Below are 24,414 nucleotides of genomic sequence, written 5' to 3'. Positions count from 1 at the left end.
TGGGATGCTGGGCGATGAGACTTGTTGGGTCGGAAGGGCCTGTTATGCACTGTCTCTCTAAATAAATAAACAATAAAATAAATCGCTACAGTATTTTCAACCACCAGGCTCCTGAAGCAGAGTGGATATTGTCACTCTCCTCAACACTGAACTGATCAGTGACACAACCTATGGACTCACTTTCAAGGACTCTACAGTTCATGTTCTCAGTATTATCTACTTATTTATTTGCAGTTTGTCTTCTTTTGAACATTACTTGATTATGCTGAAATGAGTGATGAAATGCTTTGAGAGGTTGGTTATGACTAGACTGAACTCCTGCCTCAGCAAAGACCTGGACCCATTGCAATTTCCCTATCGTCACAATAGGTCAATGGCAGACGCAATCTCAATGGCTCTTCACACAACTTTAGACCACTTAGACAACATAAACATACGTACGTCAGGATGCTGTTTTTCGACTATAGCTCAGCATTTAATTCCATCATTCCCACAATCCTGATTGAGAAGTTGCAGAATCTGGGCCTCTGTACCTCCCTCTGTAATTGGATCCTCGACTTCCTAACCGGAAGACCACAGTCTGTGCGGATTGGTGATAACATATCCTCCTCGCTGATGATCAACTCTAGCGCACCTCAGGGGTGTGTGCTTAGCCCAATGCTCTACTCTCTGTATACACATGATTGTGTGGCTAGGCATAGCTCAAATACCATCTAAAAATTTGCTGATGATACAACCATTGTTGGTAGAATCTCAGGTGGTGACGAGAGGGTATACAGGAGTGAGATATGCCAACTAGTGGAATGGTGCCACAACGACAACCTGGCACTCAACGTCAGTAAGACGAAAGAGCTGATTGTGGACTTCAGGAAGAGTAAGACGAAGAAGCACATACCAATCCTCATAGAGGGATCAGAAGTGGAGAGAGTGAGCAGGTTCAAGTTCCTGGGTGTCAAGATCTCTGAGGATCTAACCTGGTCCCAACATATCGATGTGGTCATAAAGAAGGCAAGACAGTGGCTACACTTTATTAGGAGTTTGAAGAGATTTGGCATGTCAACAAATACACTCAAAAACTTCTTTGGTTGTACTGTGGAGAGCATTCTGATAGGCTGCATCACTGTCTGGTATGGAGGGGCTACTGCACAGGACTGAACGAAGCTGCAGATGGTTGCAAAACTAGTCAGCTCCATCTTGGACACTAGCCTACGAAGTACCCAGGACATCTTCAGGGAGCGGTGTCTCAGAAAGGCAGCGTCCATTACTAAGAACCTCCAGCACCCAGGGCATGCCCTTTTCTCACTGTTACCATCAGGTAGGAGATACAGAAGCCTGAAGGCACACACTCAGTGATTCAGGAACAGCTTCTTCCCCTCTGCCATCCAATTCCGAAATGAACATTGAATCCTTGGACACTACCTCACTTTTTAAAATATAGAGTATTTCTGTTTTTGCACGTTTTTAAAAATCTGTTCAATATACATAATTGATTAACTTTATTTATTATTATTATTTTATTTTATTTATTTTTATTTTTTTCTCTGCTAGATAATATATTGCAGTGAACTACTGTTGCTAAGTTAACAAATTTCATGTCATGTGCTGGTGGTGGTGTAAACCTGATTCTAATTCTGTCAGTGATTGTGTGTAATTTTTCATTGATTGGATGCCGAGATACATCCGGGGATGCACTGGGACACATCATCAGTGATATAACCTGGGATCATCAGGTGTTTTGGGTCTTTCAGCATTGGTCACCCTCACTCAGGCGACCCAGCCAGGTTTGATTGGCCCTGGCTTGTGTCCCAGCATGGTCTGTAGGTCACACCTCCTGATCCATAGCTACATTTGGAGGGAAAAGGACATTGTACACCAGCACAAAAACCTCATCCCAACTGTGAAGCATGGTAGAAGGAGCATCATGGTTTGGAGCTGCTTTGCTGCTTCAGGGTCTGGACAGCTTGCAATCGTTGAGCAAACAATGAATTCAAAATTGTATCAAGACATTTCGCAGGAGAATGTCAGGGTCACAGTCCATCACCTGAAGCTTAATAGAAGTTGGATGATGCAACAAGACAATGATCTGAAAGACAAGAGTAAATCAACAACAGAATGTTTTAAAAAGAAGAAATTTTCAGTTTTAGAATGGGCAAGTCGGAGTCCAGACATGAACCCAATCAAGATACTGTGGTATAACCTGAAGAGGTCTGTCATGCAAGGTATCCCAGAATATTGATGAACTGAAACAGTTTTGTATGGAGGAATGGTCTAAAATTCCTCCTCGACGTTGTGCAAGTCTGATCAGCAGCTACTGGAAACGTTTGGTGAAGGTTACTGCTGTCGACGGAGATTCTACCAATTATTAAGTACAAGGGTTCACATACTTTTTCCAGCCTGGACTGCGAATGATTAGACAATGTGTTCAATAAGACATGAAAAGTACACTTGTTTGTGTGTTATTAGTTTAGGTAGATTGTGTTTGTCTATTATTGTGACTTAGATGACTTAAATGAAGATCAGACCACATTTTATGAGAAATTGATGCAGAAAACCAGGTAATTGTTCACAAACTTATAATAAATGTGAATGATATCTGACAAATAATATTTATTTCTATGGGTTTAAGGTGGCACAGTAGCATAGTGGTTAACGCAATGCTTTACAGGCCAGCGTAACCATCAATCAGAGTTCAAATGCTGCAGCTGTTTATAAGGAATTTGTACATTCTCACCATGACTATTTGGGTTTTTCTGATTTCCCCCCACATTTGTCGTTAAGCTTAGCATTAAGTAGTTGTGAGCATGCTATATTGTTGCTGGAAGCATATCGAGACTTCAGTTCAATTCAATTCAATTCACTTTTAATTGTCATTCAACCATACATGAATGCTCATGAATACAGCTGAACGAGTCAGCATTACTACGAGGTCCAGGGGCAAAACACAGTACCAACAGTCACAGACAGCACAAAGCAGACACAAGATAGGAAACACAAATGGTATCACAATTACACAATAAAAGAGTTGAAAATTCGTGCCATGGATCTACTGTTGACCCTAATAGAACTTGTCTTTTGCTGAGTGAACACTGTTGGTGGGGGGGAGTTTACTGCACCGACTACAGGCCAGGTGCTGTGCCACACCACTCCCAGTGGAGTACACCGGTTTGGATGCCTCTCTCCCAGTGGCTGTTAACAGGTGACCCTGCAGCTTGAGGCCCTGAGTCCTCTGAGTGCGGCCAAAATCTGTAGTGGGCCACAACGGAGCTTGTCTTCTGTCGAGTGAACACTGTGAAGATAGCAGCAACTCCATTCGGGACGCTGCACCACACAGCCGGTCAAGTGCCTCTCCCCTGGCGGCTGTAAACAGGCAACACCGTGGCTTGAGGCCTAGTCATCACAACTACTCGCTGATGGTGTACGCCTGCAGTACTCTGAGTTCTTAATGTATAGCAGGAACCTGCAATCATTAGAAATGCATTTAAATCGGACAGTAGCACCTTTTGTTGACCCCTTAGAAGCTGCTGTGACCAAACGTGCTGCCATCTCACCAGAAGATACAGGTTGTCCCAGGAGATCCTTGCACTGTGTTGATCTTTGACGCATACAATACATTTCACTGTATGTTTTGATGTACATGTGACAAATAAAACTGATCTTTGTAAGTTCCCGATCAAGAGATTTGTACATGACATACCCAGTAAAATGCTGAGAGAACACTTAACTGTTTTAATTTTATTTAGAGATGCAGCACAATTCAGGCCCTTCTGGCCCACTGAGCCACACCACCCAGCAACCGCCGATTTAACCCTGGCTTAACCACAGGACAGTTTACAATGTCCAATGAACCTACTAAATGGTCCACCTTTGGACTGTGGCAGGAAACCAGAGCACTGGAGAAAACCCACATACACAAACTTTCTTACAGAAGATGCCGGAATTGAAATCCAAACTTCAATGCCCTGAACTTTAATAGTGTCTCGCTAACTGCTACCTTACAGCGGCTGTTGGATGTCCTGATGCACAGTTTTGACCCGGAACAAAGGAAATTCTTTCCTTCCCCACAAGTTCTGTTCAACCCACTGAATTCCTCCAGCAGATTGTTTGTCTCTTGCTCCAGATTCCACCGAATGCAGTCTGTGGTGTCTTCACTTCAATAGTGGAATAATTTCCTTCAGACCTAAAGTGAAACTGCAACATTTGGTGATAACAAAGATTATATATAACCAAAGAATAGGTTGAAGTCTTCCCGATCTTCTGTTCCCTGTTCATGTATTCCATGAACCACCTCTTTGTAGGTCCTTCCTGGATTAAATTGCATGTCATATTTCAGTCTTAAACAGGGCTTCCTAACCTTTTATATGCCATGGCCCCTACCATTAACCGAGGGGTTCGTGGACCCCAGTTTGGGAACCTCTGGTCTAAAAGTAATTAGTTTGAAATCTGCAGATGCTGGAATTTCAAACAACACAATAAAAGTTGCTGGTGAATGCAGCAGGCCAGGCAGCATCTCTAGGAAGAGGTACAGTCGACGTTTCAGGCTGAGACCCTTCGTCAGTGACCTCCTCGTAGAGATGCTGCCTGACCTGCTGCGTTCACCAGCAACTTTTATGTTAATTAGTTTGAAAATGCTTTGGGATATTGTGAAGCATGATAGATATCACAGTGCATAAATTAGAATATTTCTTCTTCTCAGGGAGATTTTTCGATGAATGTCCCTACAGGCCATGGCACCTATACATGGACTGATGGCAGCACCTATGTTGGTGATGTGCAAGATGGAATACGCCATGGACAGGGGACATTCATGAGTGCTGATCGATCTATCTCTTACACTGGAGACTGGTACTATGGCAAGAGGCACGGCAAGGTATGAGTTAATACTTTAACATTTGATGGTTATCATTTTTATTCAATTGTTGAGTTGTGACTCTTACAATTCACATGTATGTACAGAAAGGGCAGTGGACTTGAGTAGAAAGGGCTACAATCACACACTGATCAGCCAAAGCTGCAGAGGTTGTAAACTCAGATAGCTACATCATGGGCACTAGTCTCCCTACCATTGAAGCCAACTTCAAAAAGTGATATGATGTTATCATAGGTATAAGATGATCTCTTCTCATTGCTCTCATCACAGAAGGAGATACAGGAGCCTAAAGACACACACTCACCGTTTTAGGCACAGCCTTTTCCCCTCCACCGTCAGATTTCTGAAACCTCCATGAGCCATGAACACTATCCCATTGTTTTGCTCTTTCTGTATTCTTTTTTCCCTATTATGACCTATAGTTTTTTTGTGTGTATTACACTGTAGTGGTGGTGCAAAACAAATTTCACAACATATATCTGTGATAAATAAACCTTTGACACCGAATCAACTTTTCCTTTCTTAGGGAACAATATACTATAATGAAGAAGGAAGCTCATGGTATCAAGGTGATTGGGTGAACAATGTCAGAGAAGGCTGGGGCATTAGACGGCAAGTACATTACTGAAGATATTCTTTTTTTTTGTAGTCTTTGGGTAATACAGATTTTTTGCTAAAATATTGAATTATGAATTTGTATTAATAAATCAAAAACATTGGCATTTGAAAGATGATCAAAGATCAGTGAGGGGTTGATTGATGGGAAGTGGTTGACTTTTTCAATGAATACAAGCAAATTTCCACTGATTTTAAGAGCATTAAATATGAAAAAAACATTTAATATATTTTCCTGGTAAGTTTTACACTGATGTGCAGCAGTAGAAAGACTTTCATTATAAGTGAAAAGCAGATATTAATACCATGACAATTTTACGATGTGAAAGATGCAAAGTAAATGAAAACTATTGTTGGAAAGAAAATTATACTAACTGAACCTCTACATTTAATGATTGTGAACTGAAAATAATTACATTATAGTTTATTTGTTTGTTATGTGCCATGTCATATGACATGGGCTATCATGGTCTTTCTGTGACCATGATCGTTCTTGGCAAATTTTTCCACAGAAGTTGTTTTGTCATAGCTTTCTTCTGGGCAGTGAATTTACAAGACGGGTGACCCCAGCCGTTATCAATATTCTTCAGAGATTGTCTGCCTGGTGTCAGGGGTTGCATACACCAGCTGCTCATTCGACCATCTATCACCTGCTCCCATGGCTTCACGTGACCCCGATCGGGGGGCTAAGCAGGTGCTACACCTTGCCCAAGGATGACCTGCAGGCTAGCGGAGGGAAGGAGCGCCTTACATCTCCTGTGTATCTCCACCCTGCCACCCAAATATTATAATTATTACCTTGTTGAAAGGAGTAAACTGAATGAGCTTAAACAATTTGCCCTTTCTATATTTTATTGAAATTAGTAGTTTCATTTTGAACTTGGTATGTAAGTTATTCATGTGTTTGGGCTGGCTGTGTAAAACGGAAACTTCAGAGCCTTATTTCATCCCAATACTATTTACTGACATAAATTGTTTTCATGTATGTCTGTTTCAGACATCACTTTTACTTTACCCTGAAACTACTAGAAGCAGTACTCAGAAGACTTTCAGGAGAAAGCATGATTTTTTTTCTCTTTTGTCCTTCCCCTTTCCCTACTTTTCTGATTGCTGTAGATATTTCCTCCTCCTCCCCCCCCCACCGACATTTCTGATTGTTGTGTACACTAGTGTTTATAAAGTAGCCATTGTTCATTTGTCAATCTGGAGAATGGGGTATTTGACTCCAGAGGGCATCACAGATAACTTTAGTCCTATCCTTTCCTGACATCCATAAATCATTTCCTAACAGTTCATTAAATGAGAATCATGAGCTGTTTGATTTTCAAGACTTCTTCCCACTTCTTCCACCCTCCACTCAGTGCCAGTAGTGTTTTCACCATGATTTATCTCATTCAACAAAAGCCATGAACTGAACTTGTGGTAGGGAGAGCTTTCTTCTGGGCCAGTCACCTGATTATTTGGATGATTTTGGAAGAATATTTTAGCCAGAGAATGGTAAATCTGTAAAATTCATTTCCACAGACGCTGTGGAGGCCAAGTCATTGGGCATATTTAAAGTGGAAGTTGGTAGGTTCTTGATTAGTAAATGAATCAAAGGTTACAGGACGAAGGCAGGAGAATGGGGTTGAGGGATAATAAGCTAGCCACTCTGGAATGGAGAAGCAGACTCGACTGGCCACATGGCCTAACTTTGCTCCCACGTCTTGTGGATTACAGTTTAAACTTACTTGTTCCACAGCTTTTGGGATGAGATTCAACATTTCATAAAGAGTACTACTCAAGTATTTTGTGCTATGATTGCACTTTAACATAAGCATGTCTTCCTAGGTATAAGAGTGGGAATGTGTATGAGGGAGAATGGAAGAACTTTACACGCCATGGAGAAGGCACCATGAGTTGGATTTCTACTAATGAAGAATACACCGGTCAATGGGAAAATGGTATTCAGGTGAGATTATAGCCATCCCTATTAAGCTTCCTTTTTGTTACTGGAAGTTATCATTATCAGAGTATTGTGAGCAGTTTTGGGCCCAAATCTGAAAAAGGTTGTGCTAACGTTTGAGTGGCTCCAGAGAAGGTACACGAGAATGATCCCAGGAGTGAAAGGGCTAATAAATGAGGAGCGGTGACGGCTCTGAGCCTGTACTCACTGGAGTTTAGAAGAATGAGGAGGGATCTCATTGAAACCTACCAAATATTGAAAAGTGTGGATAGAGTGAATGTAGAGAGAATGTTTTCATTAGTGGGAGAGTCTAGGACCAAAGGAAAAAACCTCAGAATAGAAAGATGTCCCTTTGGAATTGAGATGAGGAAGAATTTCTTTAATCGGAGGGTAGCAAATCTGTGTAATTCATTGCCACAGACGGCTGCGGAGGCTAAGTCATTGGGTATATTTAAAGCTGAAGTTCTTGATGAGTAAGGGTGTCAAAGGCTACAGGAAGAATGCAGGAGAATGGGGCCGAGAGGGAAAATAAATCAGCCATGATCGATGGGTTTATTGGCCTAATTCTACTGCTATGTCTTATGGTTACCAAATTCTAAGTTCTGTATAAAATGTAAGTATTTCTGGGATTAGCTATGTGAAAATTCAGGAAGCAGTGAAGGTCTTTGACACAATATATGATTCCTGACTGTAAACGGGAGCTAGATACATGGGTGTAGAAAGGGGACCCCTGCTCAATTTATAGTGTACCATTCACATTTTCCAACCGGTTTCCTGAATTGAAGTAGGCAGATAGAAACAGAGAGGGAAACCCCTGCCACTCATCAAAATAATGGAGTCAAGTAGAGGTACAAGTTTTGAGGAAAAGTGGGGCATTTCTCTCTGGTGATGAGGCCAATTCTTAGTCTTCATCCTACATTACTGAGAGGATTATTTTGGAGGGTAGTTACAAATATGGAATGAGCAGCCAGCTGAATTGCAGATTCCATTGTTAAGATTCAACATTTAAGAGAAGCTTGGATAGGTACATGGATGAGGGAGGTATAATGAGCTATGACCTGGGTGTAGGTAGATGGGAGTAGGCAGAAGATCAGATTGGAATGGACTAGATGGGATGAAGGGCCTGTTTCTGTGCTGTAGTGCTTTATGCCTATATTTGTTTAAAAATTTACCTTTGTGGGAACATATGTAAAATTAGCTCATCATTTCCTTCAACACCAGTTAAAATTAGTGTAGTTTGCCAATAAATATATATCAAATTATTTTTTTCAGTTTCTACAGAAACAAAAGGTCATATGGGTTTCCATCAATTCCATCTTAATTATCTTGGTGTACCTTGGACTTCCTTTCTTCGTAATGTTGATTAGGGCCAGGACATTTGGGATAATCCTGTTCTCTTTTGAAGTTGTAGCACAGGGACTTTTGCTTTCACCTGAGGGCGTTTGATGTCTCAAGTGAAAGACTGTGCCTCAAACAATGTAGCAGTCCCTCAGAACTACATTAGGTACTGCGTCATGGATTTTACATTCAAGACTCTGGAATAGGACTTGAATCCACAAGTACTTCTCAGTATATCCTACTATATTCATATGTAGCAACATTGCAGGCTACTAATAAATGTCTCTTATTTACAGTTAGCTTTGACCCCCAAACTTCAACTTTAAGGATCAACCAATGCCAACATCGAAACGCCAGTTAAAATTGATACTTGTACCCAGCTGGAAGCCTGGGAAGACTCTATTCATCATATACACTCAGAAAGCACTAAATTCTTTTTTTAAGGATCAACTTTATTTGTCACATACCTTTACTTGGATTAGGAATTTGCTGTGGTGTGTCGGTTAGGGCGCTGCTTCAACAAAAAACAACAATGTTCAACAATTATATAAAAAAAGATGATATAAAAAATAAGGTTTAAGATCATGGAATAAAATATGTAACAGCCAGTATGTATTTACAATGAAAACAGCGTGATAAAAAGTGGTTTAAAGTGTTCACGGTGCAGTGCAGTAACAGGGGTAATAATTAGAGGAGGGAGAGGGGCTAACTAGATTAACTGCCTGGGGGAAGAAACTTTTAAGACGGAGTGAAATTTTTGTTTTAATAGCTTCGTAATGCTTTCCAGAAGGGAGCTTAGGAAAAGGCAGTTTGCAGAGTAGGTAGTGTCCATAATGACTTTTCCTGCCCAGTTCATTGTCCTGGACACATGCAAGTGTAGACTGCCTCAGTGACCTTTTCTGTAGACCTAACAGTTTGCTTAGTTTTCATACACTGTGAGAGGACGCTGCACTAAACCAGACAGGGAATAGCTGATGTGAGGATGCTCTCTATGATGGCAGTGTAGAATTGCACCAGTGCGTTCCGGGGAAGGTGGAATTTTACCAACTGCCACAAGAACTACACCCTCTGCTTGTTGTAAATTGGGGTGGCATGGTAGGATAGTGTTCGCACAATGCTTTACAGTACAGGAGAATAAGGGTTCAATTCCTGCTGCTGCCTCTAAGTAGTTTGTACATTGTCCCTGTGACTGCGTGGGTTTCCTCCTGGTGCTCTGGTTTCCTCCCACAGTCCAGAGGTGTACCAGTTGGTAGATTAGTTGGTTATTGTAAATTGTCTTGTGATTAGGCTATGATTAAATCGGGGGATTGCTGGGTGACGCGGCTCAAAGGGCAGAAAGGGCCTGTTCTGTGATGTATCTCAATAAATAAATAAATAAATTGTATGGTATAAACCAAACTCTTACCCCACTAGCTCAGTATCAGAGTGAAATATGGTTTGAAGTGGTTCTGTTTTCTTAGATGCGTGTGTCCATGTTTGCAATATGATGATGTGCATGTATTTGAATGCAGTTATCGTGGATACGTGTTTAAGTTGTCAGCAGAATGACAGTAAGGAATAACACAGTGCCGCTAATTGCTAGATGTACGGTATACATCTGTGATACTTTGCAAATTAGAGTTTATATTCCATTTAGAAACCAGTTTGGGGGGGGACTTCCGGGTCATCAAGGGAATGGCGGCGTAAGGAAAAGGTCTCTCGACAAAAAAGAAGGTAAACTGCCCCAAAATCGAATTTAGACAAATACTTAATATTGCATAACTATATTAATAAAAGGGGCAAGGATGATGTCTAAGAACAAGAATAAAAAGTCCGCTTCGAAGGCTGATAAACATAAAGAGATGCAGCAAGGCGAAGGGCCTAGCTCCCCCACGGCAAGCCAGGACGGAGATAATGAGGGGGAATCGGTGACTTTGTCTTTGATTCTCGGAGAGATTCGTGAGTTCCGACAAGATAACAGCAAACAGCTGGAAGATATTAAAGGAGAAATAGTAAAAACTAACTCGCGGATAGATGAAGCCGAAGCGAGGATTGTTGGAATTGAAGAGAAGCTACAAAATGCAGAGGAGGTGATAGCAGAAATGCTGAAGCTACAAGACCAACCCCAGTGGAAACTAATAGATCAAGAAGGCCGCTCGAGAAGGGAAAATGTGAGGATCTACGGAGTTCCCGAAGGAACCAAAGGTAAACCCGGATTGATGATTCCCTTCGTGGAGAAGCTGCTTAGAGAGAACCTTGATATACCGGCCGCAAAAGACCTACAGATAGAAAGGGCTCACTGCGCGTTGGCACCACAGCCTCCGGCAGGCGCCCAGCCCAGATCGATTCTGATCAGATTTCTCAGTTACAGAACGAAGGAAGAGGTGCTTAAAAGAGCATGGCAAAAGAAAGGTTTCATGTGGAACAACTGTAAAATCAGTTTAGACCACGACTATGCACCGGGGATTCTTGCCAGACGGAAGGAATATACGGAAACACGGAGAGTCCTGAAGGAAAACATCATCAGATTCCAGACCCTGTATCCAGCTCGGCTGAGAGTCTTTTACGACGAAGGGACAAAAACTTACGCTACGGTGGAGGAGGCAACGTCGGACCTGGCGGACCGGGGACTACCTATTAAAGTTATCACCCAACCGGAGTCGCTACTGGAGAGGATTTGGCAGAAGTCGTGGCAGTTAGTGGGGCGAGGACGCTCCACTCGAACCAGAGTGTCAAACTACAAGGAAAAGCTGCAAATATTCAGACGCGAATGTACAGAGAATACAGATTAATTAAGAGAAATGACTGAAAAGAGTAAATCGGACTTAAAAGTAAAATGAAAACTGGTAACTGAAAATAATCTAGACGGAATAACTTGAATGATAGCAATATGGTCGAGACATAAATAGGAGAAAATTCTTTATGATTATTCAAACTGCTGAGGGCCCTCTAACACAGGGTGAAGATAGAGGTTATCCCTCTGAACTGAGGCGGGTCGGTGCTCAGGCCTCACTGTGGGAAGTCGGGGAAAATTTTCAAATGTTATACGTTCAGAAATGTCTAGGGTGTGGTTATATGTCTTGGTTTACTGTTGAGAAGGGATTGCTTACTGTTTGGTTAGAAAAGGAGAGGGCTTTTTTTCTACTAGAGAAAAATGCAAACTGAATTGGTAAAAATAATTTCCTATAATGTTAATGGGGTTTTGAATCCAATTAAAAGAAATAAGATTATGTCTAAATTGAAAAAAGAGAGGGCACAAATAGCTTTCCTCCAGGAAACACATATGAGCCAATCTGAACATGGAAAATTAAAAAGAATGGGCTTTAAAAAAAAACAAAAAAAACAGTTTGAAATTTCTCAGGACTTTTGTTTTTTTTCCAGCACGGATTTGGGTCCCACAACTGGTTTCTGAAGAGGGTGTCAGGAACTCAGTATCCACTAAGAAATCAGTACGTAGGGCAGTTTGTGAAGGGACTCCGTCAAGGGCATGGCAAGTTCTTCTATGCAAGTGGAGCTATGTACATTGGTGAATGGCTGGAAAACAAGAAGCATGGTTCAGTAAGTTTCCTCCCATAAACACTGGCATCTTTTTTTAAACTAAGAGGCCTGATGAAGAGTCTCAGCTGTAAACGTCAACTGTTTATTCCTCTCCACAGATGCTGCCAGACCTTTGGTGCAGCACTTTGTGCGTGTTGCTCCAGATTCCCAGCATCTGCAGGATCTCTTGCATTTTTAAATCATTTGGCTATCCTCTGCTGCTGTGGCCCATCCACTTCAAGGTTTAATGTGCTGTGCATTCATAAATGCTTTTCTGCACACCACTGTTGTAATGTATGGTTATTTGAGCTACTGTCACCTTCCTGTCAGCTTGAACTAGTCTGGCCATACTCCTCCGATCGCTCTCACTGACATTGCATGTCTGAATGTCTGAACTGCTGCTCACTGAATGTTTTTTTGTTTTTCACACCACTCTGTAAATTCTAGAGCCTGTTGAGCATGAAAATAACAGGAGATCAGCTGTTAATGAAATACTCAAACCATCCTATCTGGCACCAACAAGCATTCATGGTCAAAGCCACGTAGGTCACATTTCTCCTCCATTCTGATGTTTGGTCTGAACAGCAACTGAACCTCTTGACCATGTCTACATGCTTTTATGCATTGAGTTGCTGCTACGTGATTGGTTGATTAGATATTTGTATTAATGTGCGGATGTATAGCTTTAGCTGATAAGTGGCTGAGTGTATTACCACCTGAAACACTGCTCAGAATTTTACATCTTCTTCCCATGTCTTTCATATGAAGACATTTATTCTCACTTTGTTGGTATTATTGTAGTGAAAAGATTTTGTGTGGAATATCTTATTGCATGGAAATTTTACCATAAGAGCATAAGACCTAGGAGCAGAAGAAGGCCATTCGATCCATTGAGTCTGCTCTGCCATTCTTTCATGGCTGAATTATTATCCATCTCAACCCCATTCTCTTGCTTTCTCCCCATAACCTTTGATGCCCTGATTAATCAAGAACCTATCAACTTCTGCCTTAAATATACCCGGTTACCTGGTCTGTATAGCCATCTATGGCAAAGAATTCCATAGGTTCACCACCATCTGGCTAAATAAGTCTTTCCTCATCTCTGTTATAAATGAACATCCTTCAATTCTGAGGCTGTGCATTCTGATCCTAGATTGCCCCACTATGGGAAACATCCTCTCCACATCCACTGTATCCAGTCCTTTCAATACTGTATTCGATAGGTTTCAATGAGATCCCTACAGTCTTCTAAACTCCAGTGAGTACAGGCCTAGAGCCATCAAATGCTCCTCATACATTAACCCTTTCATTCCTGGGATCATTCTCATGATCCACCTCTGGACTCTTTCCTATGCCTGCATAACATTTCTTAGATAAGGGGCTCAAAACTGCTCATAATATTCCGTGCGGTCTGACCGATGCCCTATAAAACATCAGCATTACATCCTCGCTTTTGTATTCTAGTCCTCTCAAAATGAACGCTAACATTGCATTTGTTTTCCTTACCACTGACTCAACCTGCAAGTTAACCTTTAGGGAAAACTGCGCAAGAACTTCCAAGTCCCTCTGCACCTCTGATTTTTGAATTTTCTCCCCATTTACAGAATAGTCTACATCTTTATTCCTACATTACATTTCATCTTCCACTTCTTTGCCCATTCCCCTAATCTGTCTAATTCCTTCTGCAGAACTACCTGCCCTTCCATTTATTTTTGTATCACCCGCAAACTTGGCCTCAAAGACTCTTCCTTCAGTTAGTCCTGACGAAGGGTCTCGGCCCGAAACGTCGACTGCACCTTTTCCTAGAGATGCTGCCTGGCCTGCTGCGTTCACCAGCAATTTTGATGTGTGTTGCCTCAAAGCCATCGATTCCTTCATCCAAGTCATTGACATACAGTGTGAAGAGAAGCAGTCCCAACACCGACCCCTACGGCACACCACTAATCACCGCAGCCAACCTGAAAAAGCTCCTTTTATACCCACTCTTTGCCTCCTGCCAGTCAGACAATCTCTTATCTTTCCTGTAATACCTTGTTAAGCAGCCTCATGTGCGGCACCTTGTCAAAGGCATTTCGAAAATCTGAGAAAGCAACATTCACTGACTCTCCTTTGTCTATCCTGCCTGTTACTTCCTTGAAAAATTCCAGCAGATTTGTCTGGCAAGATTTTCCCTTTAGAAAACCACGTCAACTTTGGCCTATTTTATTATGTGCCTTAAGTACCCTGAAACCTCATCCTTAATGATAGACTTCAGCGTCTTTCCAAGCATTGAAGTCAGGCCAACTGACCTATTATTTCCTTACTTCTGCTTCCCTCCCTTCGTAAAGAGTGGAATGATGTTTTCAGTTTTCTAGTCCTCAGGAACCTTTCCAGTATCTAGTGATTATGGATAGAACATTATTAATGTATTCACCAGCTCTTCAGCTTCCTCTTTCAGAATTCTGGAGTGTTGTCCATCTGGTCCACCTACCTTCAGACCTTTCAGTTTCCCGAGCACCTTCTCCTTAGCAATAGCAACTACACTCACTTCTGTACCCTGACACTCTCACTTTTCTGACATGCTGCTAGTGTCTTCCACAGTGAAGACTGATGCAAAATACTTAAGTTCCTCCTCCATTTCATTGTCCCCATGACTACCTCTCCAGCGTCATTTTCCAGTGGTCTGATATCCACTCTCATCTCTCTTTTATCCTTGTATATCTGAAAAAATCCTTTTGTATCCTCTTTTATATCAATGGCTAGCTAACCTTCATATTTCATCTTTTCTCTCTTTCTGGTTTTTTTAGTTGCCTTCTGTAGGTTTTTGATGATGATGATGGCTGGTTCTTCACTTGTGAAGATCAGGGGGGAAGAGGAGCCTTCAGGAGTGATGACACGGTCGTTGGTGACTGTAGAGGCCAATTCTGGAGCAGCAGGGACACGGGAACAGCTGGGATGTGGGTGCTCGAGTAGTTGGACCCTTCCCGCGTCTCCTCTTCTTTTCAGCACTTGCTCTTCGGAATTTCTCGAAATTCTTGGCTGCTCTGTGGATCAGCGTTCTCCAGCAGTCTCTGTCACAAGCCTGCTGCTGCCATTCGTTGACCTTGTTATTTGCCTGAGAGAGCTGCTGCTTAAGGTTGGTCTTTGTACCTCTTGTGCGGGACACCATGATCTGTCTTGCCCTGAGAGAGTTCGCTCTGGAGTACTGCTTTCAGTACTTGGAGTTGTCCATGCGAGACACGTGGCCTGACCAGCGGAGCTGCTTGAGCAGTAAAGTGACTTCAATGCTTGGCAGTTGAGTCCTCTCCAGGACCTTGTTGTTGGACACACGATCCTGCCAGCTGATACCCATGATGGAGTGGAGGCAGCACTGAAGGATGCACTCGAGCAACTGGATTTGCTTGCAGTACAAGACCCAGGCTTTGGAGCCATGCAGCAGTGTTGTGATGACAGTAGCCCTGTAGACCTGGATTTTTGTGGACAGATGCAGCTGGTGATCTTCCACACACATTTTTGGAGGCGGCCGAAGACACTGCTGGCTCTGGGTAGTCAATTGTCCATGTCCCTTACTACTGTAGTGTTGTTGGTGATGACACTGCCCAGGTAGGTGAACTGTTCCGCTGTGGTGAGAAGGTGGTTGTCAATGGTGATACAAGGTGCATTGTAAATACCATGAGAGAGTTTCTGATGGAGGATCGTTGTTTTCCTCAGACTGACCATTAACCCAAAAGACCTTGCAGCCTTGGCGAACTGAGTGACTGCACCCTGTAGCGCGTCCTCTGTGTGTGTGAGAAGAGCACAGTTGTCTGCATATAGTAGCTCAAGAATGGGCTCTTGCATGGTTTTTGTTTGGGCGAGATGGCAGTGGATGTTGTGGAACTGAATGTAGATGCTCTTTGAGGTGGTCTCTTTCACTTCCCGTAGCATCATGCTGAAAGAGATGGCAAAGAGTGTTGGTACTAATGGGGAATGGGTCATACAGGTTACCGTTTAACCTGACCGCTTTGGCCTTCATAGAGCTGCTGCAGGATGGTGAGGAATTTCAGGGGACAGCTGAACATCGACAGAATCTTCCAGAGACGGTCACGGCTGACTGTGTCAAAGGCCTTGGTCAGGTCAATGAACACCTCTTCCAGCCCCATGTTCATTTTACAACCTCCTGTATCTAACACAGAACAAAGATCATGTCGGAAGTGAAGTGCCTCTATTCACTCTGAATCTGCACAGACTCTCTGTGAGGTTGCCTTTGGCAATGCTAGGGATGTACCTGTCCAAGAGAATTCTGGTGAGGATCTTCCAGCAAGGTAATGCCTCTGTAGTTTGAGCAATCCGATTTCTCCCCTTTGTTCTTGTACAGGGAGAATTACAGCATCGCGTAGGCCATTTGGTACTGAACCTCTCTCCCAAAAGAGTGTGAACAGGTTTGTGATTTCATTCAGAATGTCTTTGCCCATCTTGTACACTTCCGTTGGGATCTCATCAATGTCTGGGGCTTCATGGCATTTCATCTTGGAAATAGCGGCTCTGATCTCATCCAGAGTTGGTGGGCCGTCAAGCTTAAACCTGACCTCATGATGGGGGATCATTTCAAAGGATGCTTCTTGTACTTGATGATTATCCTTGTCCTTGTTTCTTCTTGAGAACCCAACTATCTCGACAGCCACATCTTGGATGGCAGTCTTCAGGTGCTCCCATTTCTTTCCTGTGTTGGAGTCTGAGCTTGGGGTGCCTTTGTTGTCCAGTTTCTCCCTTAGCTTGATCTGGAACACATTTTGGAGACCAAAAAGCTTATCCACCTGGATCTCTTCGACCGTGGTCCCTTTTTCCTTATTGCTGGATTGATAGCCAGTCTGACTTTTGTCCTGACCAGTCTGTGATCCGTATAACAGTCTGCACTCGGCATGACTTTGGTGTGTAGAACATCTGACACATCCTCTTGGTGCACCAGGATGTAGTCCAGGAGGTGCCAGTGTTTAGATCACAGGTGACTCTGGGTCATCTTGAACCTGGCTTTCTGTTGAAACAGTGTATTTGTTATAATCAGAGCTAATTCTGTGCAGAGCTCCAGGAGAATCCTCCTGTTGTCGTTACAGTTTCTGACACCATAATGACCTAAGACTCCAGGCCATACCTTGACATCTCTACACACTCTGGCATTGACGTTGCCTATGACTTCCATGATAAACCCTTTCCATTCCTCTAACTTCCCGCTAACTTTTGCTATAATACATGCCCTCTCTTTTGCTTTTATGCTGTCTTTGACTTGCGATGTCAGCCATCTTGCCTCACCCTCCCTTTAGAATACTACTTCATCTTTGGGACGTATCTTTTCTGCACTTTCTGAATTTCCCCCAGAAACACCTGCCATTGTTGTTCTGCTGTATCTCTACTAGTGACTCCTTCCAATCAACTTTGACCAACTCCTCTCTCATGCCTCTGTAACTCCCTTTACTGCTCTGTAAATCTGATACATCTGATTTTAGCTTCTCCTTCTCAAACTGCAAGGTGAATTCTATCATATTATGATCAAAGCCTCCAATGGGTTCCTTTACCTTCCTAATCAAATCAGGGTCATTACATAACACCTAATGCAGAATTGCCATTTCCCTAATGGGCTCAACTATGAGTTGCTCTAAAAAGCCATCTTTTAGGCATTCTACAAATTCTAGCACCAACTGGATTTTCCCAATCCATCTGCATATTGAAATCCCCCATGATTAATGCAACATTGCCTTTTTTACATGCCTTTTCTATCTCCCATTGTAATTTGTAGCCTACATCCTGGCCACTGTTCGGATGCCTTTATTTATTTCCTATCCGAGTCTTTTTATCCTTGCAGTTTCTTAGACCTACCCACAAGGATTCTACGTCTTCCAATCCTGTGTCATCTCTTTCTAAGGATTTAATTTCATTTTTTACCAATACACCCACCTTACCCTCTGCCTGCCTGTCCTTTTGATACAATGTATATCCCTGGATGTTGAGCTCCCAACTATGATCTTCTTTGAACCACAACTCAGAGATGCCCACAACATCATACCTGCCAATCTCTAACTGCACTACAAGATCATCTACCTTATTCCGTATACTGCGTGCATTCAAATATAACACCTTTAGTCCTGTTTTCATCACCCTTTTTGATTTTGGCCCTATGTTACACTTTAATTCATCCCACTGACTGCAATTCTGCCCTATCATCTGCCTGTCCTTCCTCACAGTCTCACTACACACTGTTTGTACTTGTATATTAACTGCCCCACCCTTAGCCATATCACTCCAGTTCCCATACCCCTGCCAAATTAGTTTAAGTCCTCCCCAACAGCCCTAGCAAACCTGCCCACAAGGATATTGGTCCCCCTCAGGTTCAGGTTTTAGTACAGGTCATACCTTCCCTGGAAGAGATCCCAGTGATCCAGAAATCTGAAACCCTGTTCCTTGCACCATTTCTTCAGCCACACGTTCATCTGCCAAATCATCCTAATCTTACCCTCACTAGCATGTGGTACAAGCAGTAATCCAGAGATTACTACCCTGGAGGTCCTGCTTTTCAGCTTCCTGCCTAGCTCCCTAATTCTCTCTTCAGGATCTTCTCTGTTTTCCTCCCTGTGTTGTTGGTATCAATATGTACCACAACTTTTGGTTCTTTCACCCTCCCCCTTTAGAATGCCATGGATCCAACCCAAGACATCCCTGACCCGGGTATCTGGAAGTGGTGTCTTTCACATCTGCAGAATCTGCTTTCTGTTCCTCTAATTATGGAATCCCCTATCACTGCTGCACTCTTCCCCCCTCCCCTTATGGACACAGAACCAGATTTAGTGCCAGAGAGCTGGTGATTGCAGCTTCCCCCCCGATAGTTGTTCCACCCAACATTATCCAAAGTGGTATACTTATTACTGAGAGAAACAACCACAGAAATACTCTACACTGGCTGCTTATTCCCTTTCCCTCTCCTGACAGTCACCCAGGGACCTGCCTCCTGCAACGTAGCAGTGACTACCTACCTGTAGCTTCTATCTATCACTTCTCATTTCCTGTATGAGCTGAAGCTCCAGTTCCTTTCCACAGTCTCTAAGGAGGTAGAGCTCGATGCACTTTGTGCAAATATAGTTATCAGGGACATCGGAGGCCTCTCAAATTTCCCACATCTCACATAAGGAACGTACCTCTACCTCCAGATCCATTCTCAGCAAACTGGCTATGTATTAACAGAAAAAAAATTCTTGAAACTTTCTTAGTTACTTACTCAGAACCTCCGCCTATGCTTGCCCAAGTTTGTCTTTGCCCAAGCCTGCTGAGCCAAAGCCAGTTCACTGTAACAATAGTCATTCTGCTTATACCTCCTTTCTTTTTATTGGCCCTAGGCTGATTGCCGCCGGCTGAAACAAAATCTGAAAGCACCCAAGCTCTTTTAAACCTCACCAATGTATGACCACTGATGCTGATTGCCACCTGCTAGGAAAAAAACATACTAAATTTACCACATTTACCCCAATTTTGGTAAGAAAAAAATTACCACATTCTAAAGATGACGCTATCGTGGAGGTCCTGCTTTTCAGCTTCCTGTCTAACTCTCTATATTCTGACTTCAGGACCTACTCTGTTTTCCTCCCTACGTCGTTTGGTACCAATATGAACCACAACATTCGGCTGTTCACCCTCCCCTTTAGGATGCCATGGACCCAATTCCCTTTCCCTCTCCTGACAATCACCCAGGCACCTGTCTCCAGCAACTTAAGGGTGACCACCTCCCTTAGCTCCCTTCTATTATCTTCTCATTCCCTTGGCGTAAGTTGAGCACTGGAATTTGATGGTGGAGTCAGTAGGGAACATCGGGGAAAGGTTCTTGTCATTGTGGGGTTGAGGCACGAGTTTGTATCAGAAATGTGCATGTACATGCAATATTGTTGCCGGGAAATCAGCATTCTGATCGCAGTAATATTATCATGGATGGGGCTGGGGGTAGTGGACAGGAGAGAATGATCTTCAATCAGGAGCTGAAAGAGGAGCAGACGATTGGAGACGACCAGGGGAATCACATAGAGGTCTATAGAAGTGGGAGTGGTGGTGTTGGAACTTGCTAGTATAGTGGTTATCACAATTGCTTTACAGCACCAGCTGTAAGATCTGGGTTCAATTCTCATTGCTATCTGTGTAAGGAGTTTGTCCGCTCTCCCCGTGACCACGTGAGTTTCCTCTGGGTGCTCCAGTTTCCTCCCACAATCCAAAGACGTATGGGTTAAGATTAGTGAGTTGTGAGCATGCTACGTTGGCGCTCAAAACGTGACGGCATTTGAGGGCTGCTGGGCTCAATTCTCGCTGATTTGATTTGATTCAAATGACACATTTCACTGTATGTTTCCATGTACGTGTGACAAATAAAGCTTATCTTTGAAGGGTGTTGGAATTTGGAGAGTGGGAGTGTGTTAAGGCTAGTTTTAATGTTAGTGAGGGGGTGAGACAAGGATTTAGGTATGAATCCCAGTCTGGAATAAGACCATCTTGTTCCATGAATACCCAATGACTGGTGTGATCAAGACAGCTTAGTCGAAGTTCTCTGCTATGAACAATGGCATCATGAGGAACTTGCATCAAATTACAACCAGTAGAGTCCACCTGAATTTTCACAGTGACCCAGAACAACTTGTAACTGGACGTTATCATGCTTCACTCAAGGGAAAACTGATTTTCAATTGTGTATCAATTGAAAAAAAGGATTAGACGACTGACTTCCCATTCCTGAAGACAGTTGGTCACTGGACGATTGGGTCCAAAATGTTTCCTGCAGCAAGAAATGGGGTAATGCTAATTCTGTTCTGAAGATAGAGGCCCATTAACAAAATTGTGGGAATATGGAAACCATCTGCTTTTGGGGAATTTTATTTTATTAGCAATCTGTTAGCTGCAAGTAAATCAAGGATTACTTGTCCACTGTACATACAAAGAAACATTAGGTCCATGCTTCTCTGAAGTCCCTGCAGTGGGGTGTAAACCCATGATGTTCTGACAAAGAAACTATGCTACCACTGAACAAGGTTAATTATTTTTTATGTAGAGATAACAGAATGGTAACACTCCTTCCAGCCCAACGAATCTGCACCCATGTGATCAATTAATCTACTAACTTGTACATCTCTGAAATGTGGGAGGAAACTGGAGCACTAGGAGGAAGCCCATGTGATGATGGAGCAAACATACAAACTCTTTACAGACAGCGAAGGAATTGAACTTTGGTTGCTAGTGCTGTCATAATGTTATGCTAACTGCTATGCTACTGTGTGAATTTTTTAAAACTTCCCTTTTGGAAATGTAATTAACTCCATCAATGTCTACATCTGAAATGCTGTGCACTGAAAATTTAAAATAAGGGATAATTATGTAAAAATGCACTGTAGTTTATTCCATTCTGGTTTGTGTTTCAGATGGTTCCCTTTATTTTCAGAGAATGTACACAGTCTACAACCTGAGATACTTGTCTTTGCAGATATCCACGAAAAACAGAAGAACTACAAGAGAACGAATGACAGAAAAATGTTAAAACCCCAAAGCCCCCTCTCACCCCTCCCCTGCACAAGCAGCAGCAAAGCATCGACCCTCCCCTGCCCCCCACCCATTTCAGCAGGAAGCGTCACCAGTCACCACCCACCAGCAACAGCAAAGCAGTCAAAGAGAGACCATGATCTGCAGTCAACAAAAAAACAACTATTCTTTACCTGACAGTTTGACATGTTTTCAATATGAATAGTAATTCAGTCTTTTACCTCTTATTGTATTAGGGAACATTCGTCTTTAAGAATGGTCGCACTTTTGAGGGAGAATTTTTGGAAGACTGTATGGCAGAGTTTCCGAATTTTACAATTGATGGCATGAATACACCAGACCTCAGTACAATACGTACCCAATCACCAATTGAAACTGGTTGGTATATTTGCAGAAATATCAAACTATATGTAAAGGAAAGTATTTGTCTTCATGTTTATAACCATAGTATGAAACATCCTCTCCATAATATGCTGGATATTTAATGGTGTTTTATAAACAAAATTAATGCATGTATTTGTTGCAAATCTGACCCATGGTAAGGATATAATTGTGTTGGAAATTTCTGCATGAGTCTGTTAAGCCTTTGCACATGCCATGTGTACCAGTTTACAACCTTGGTATTGACAAACTTTGAGGTAATGTTACAGCTCTATAAAACCCTGGTTACGCCACACTTGGAATACTGTGCTCAGTTCTGGTTGCCTCATTATAGGAATGATGGGAAGGATGTGAAAGCTTCAATAGGGAAGAGGCTACATAGCAACTACGCTATTGCTACCAGCCTCAAAAACTTACCCGGCTTACAAACAGAAACTGAAGCGGGAGGTCACGGTGTCAAAAGCAGTGTCGCGTTGGACGGAGGAAACGGATGAGGTTCTCCGTGACTGCTTTGAATCGGTGGACTGGTTAGTATTCAAGGACTTGGCAGCTAACCTCGGTGAGTATGCCTCGACTGTCACGGACTTTATTTGGAAATGCACGGAGGACTGTGTGTCTCGCAAGACGATCCGGGTATTCCCTAACCGGAAATCTTGGATGAATTATGAGGTCAAGTCCCTTTTAAAGGCTAGAGCTGTGGCTTTTAGGTCCAGGGATACCAGTTGCTACACGGAATCCAGGCGTGAACTCCGGAAAGCCATTAAGGGCGCCAAGATGCAATATCGAGCCAAGTTGGAAGCCCAGGCTAACCGGAGGGATGCCAGTAGACTATGGTAGGATCTAAATGAGATCACTGGGTGCAAAGAAAAGGCTGGGAATATCAATAACTGTGGCGCTTCTCTTCCTGACGAACTTAACGTATTCTACGTGAGATTCGAACAGAAGAGGAGTGTCCTGCTCCCTCCGGATGAACCGGACCTGGTGGCATTGAGATTCTCGTCACCAAGGAGGACGTTAGAAGAGCCTTCCTGAAGATAAATCCAAGGAAGGCGACGGGCCCAGATGGGGTCCCGGGACGGGTTCTCCGGGCCTGTGCAATCGAGCTAGCTGGAGTGTTTGCTGACATCTTCAACTGCTCCTTGCTTCAGTCTAAGATCCCCTCGTGTTTTAAGAAGGCAACAATAATCCCAGTGCCGAAGAAGAGCAAGGTGGCATGCCTGAATGACTATCGACCTGTGGCTCTGACATCAATTGCTATGAAGTGCTTCGAGAGATTGGTTGTGGTACACATCAACCACAGTCTACCAGTCAACCTCGATGCTTTGCAATTCGCCTACCGGAGCAACAGGTCAACGGCAGATGCCATCTCTCTGGCCCTACTTTCCTCCTTAGAACACCTGGAGAATAAAGACGCATACGTAAGGCTCCTTTTCATTGACTACAGCTCTGCCTTTAACACCATCATTCCAAATAAACTGATTCCTAAGCTCCAGAACCTGGGCCTTAGCACTCAGATCTGCAGCTGGATCTTCAACTTCCTCACAGACAGGACCCAGGCTGTAAAAATAGGGTACAAGCTCTCCTCTACAATCACTCTGAGCACCGGTGCCCTACAAGGCTGTGTACTCAGCCCCCTGCTGTACTCACTGTACACCCATGATTGTGTAGCAAATTTTCCATCAAACTCAATATATAAGTTTGCTGATGACACAACAATTGTAGGCCGTATCTCAGGTAATGATGAGTTTGAGTACAGAGAGGAAATTAAGAACCTGGTGGCATGGTGCGAAGACAATAACCTATCCCTCAACGTCAGCAAGACGAAGGAATTGGTTGTTGACTTCAGAAGGAGTAGCAGACTGCACTACCCAATTTACATCGGTGGTGTGCAAGTGAAACAGGTCAAAAGCTTTAAGTTCCTCGGGATCAATATCACAAATGACCTGACTTGGTCCAACCAAGCAGAGTTCACTGCCAAGAAGGCCCACCAGCATCTTTACTTCCTGAGAAAACTAAAGAAATTTGGCCTGTCCCCTAAAACCCTCACTAATTTTTATAGATGCACTGTAGAAAGCATTCTTCTAGGGTGCATCACAACCTGGTATGGAAGTTGTTCTGTCCAAGACTGGAAGAAGCTGCAGAAGATCATGAACACGGCGCAGCACATCACACAAACCAATCTTCCATCCTTGGACTCACTTTTCACCACACGCTGTTGGAGCAGTGCCCCAGG

The 24,414-nt window shown here is 43.0% G+C and overlaps 1 protein-coding gene across 1 annotated transcript in view; it reads left to right on the top strand.

Annotated features, from left to right (window-relative positions):
• rsph10b (radial spoke head 10 homolog B) overlaps window positions 1–24,414 on the top strand; it is a 69,696-nt gene that overhangs the window by 5,218 nt on the left and 40,064 nt on the right. The window contains exons 4-8 of the mRNA XM_063057525.1: window positions 4,694–4,867; window positions 5,394–5,479; window positions 7,313–7,433; window positions 12,126–12,302; window positions 22,037–22,178. Coding sequence (XP_062913595.1) covers window positions 4,694–4,867; window positions 5,394–5,479; window positions 7,313–7,433; window positions 12,126–12,302; window positions 22,037–22,178 — 700 coding nt within the window. The remainder of the gene's footprint in view (window positions 1–4,693; window positions 4,868–5,393; window positions 5,480–7,312; window positions 7,434–12,125; window positions 12,303–22,036; window positions 22,179–24,414) is intronic.

Source organism: Mobula hypostoma, chromosome 9, assembly GCF_963921235.1.
Source record: "Mobula hypostoma chromosome 9, sMobHyp1.1, whole genome shotgun sequence".
Lineage (NCBI taxonomy): Eukaryota > Metazoa > Chordata > Chondrichthyes > Myliobatiformes > Myliobatidae > Mobula > Mobula hypostoma.
This window is presented reverse-complemented; position numbering and strand designations above follow the sequence as displayed.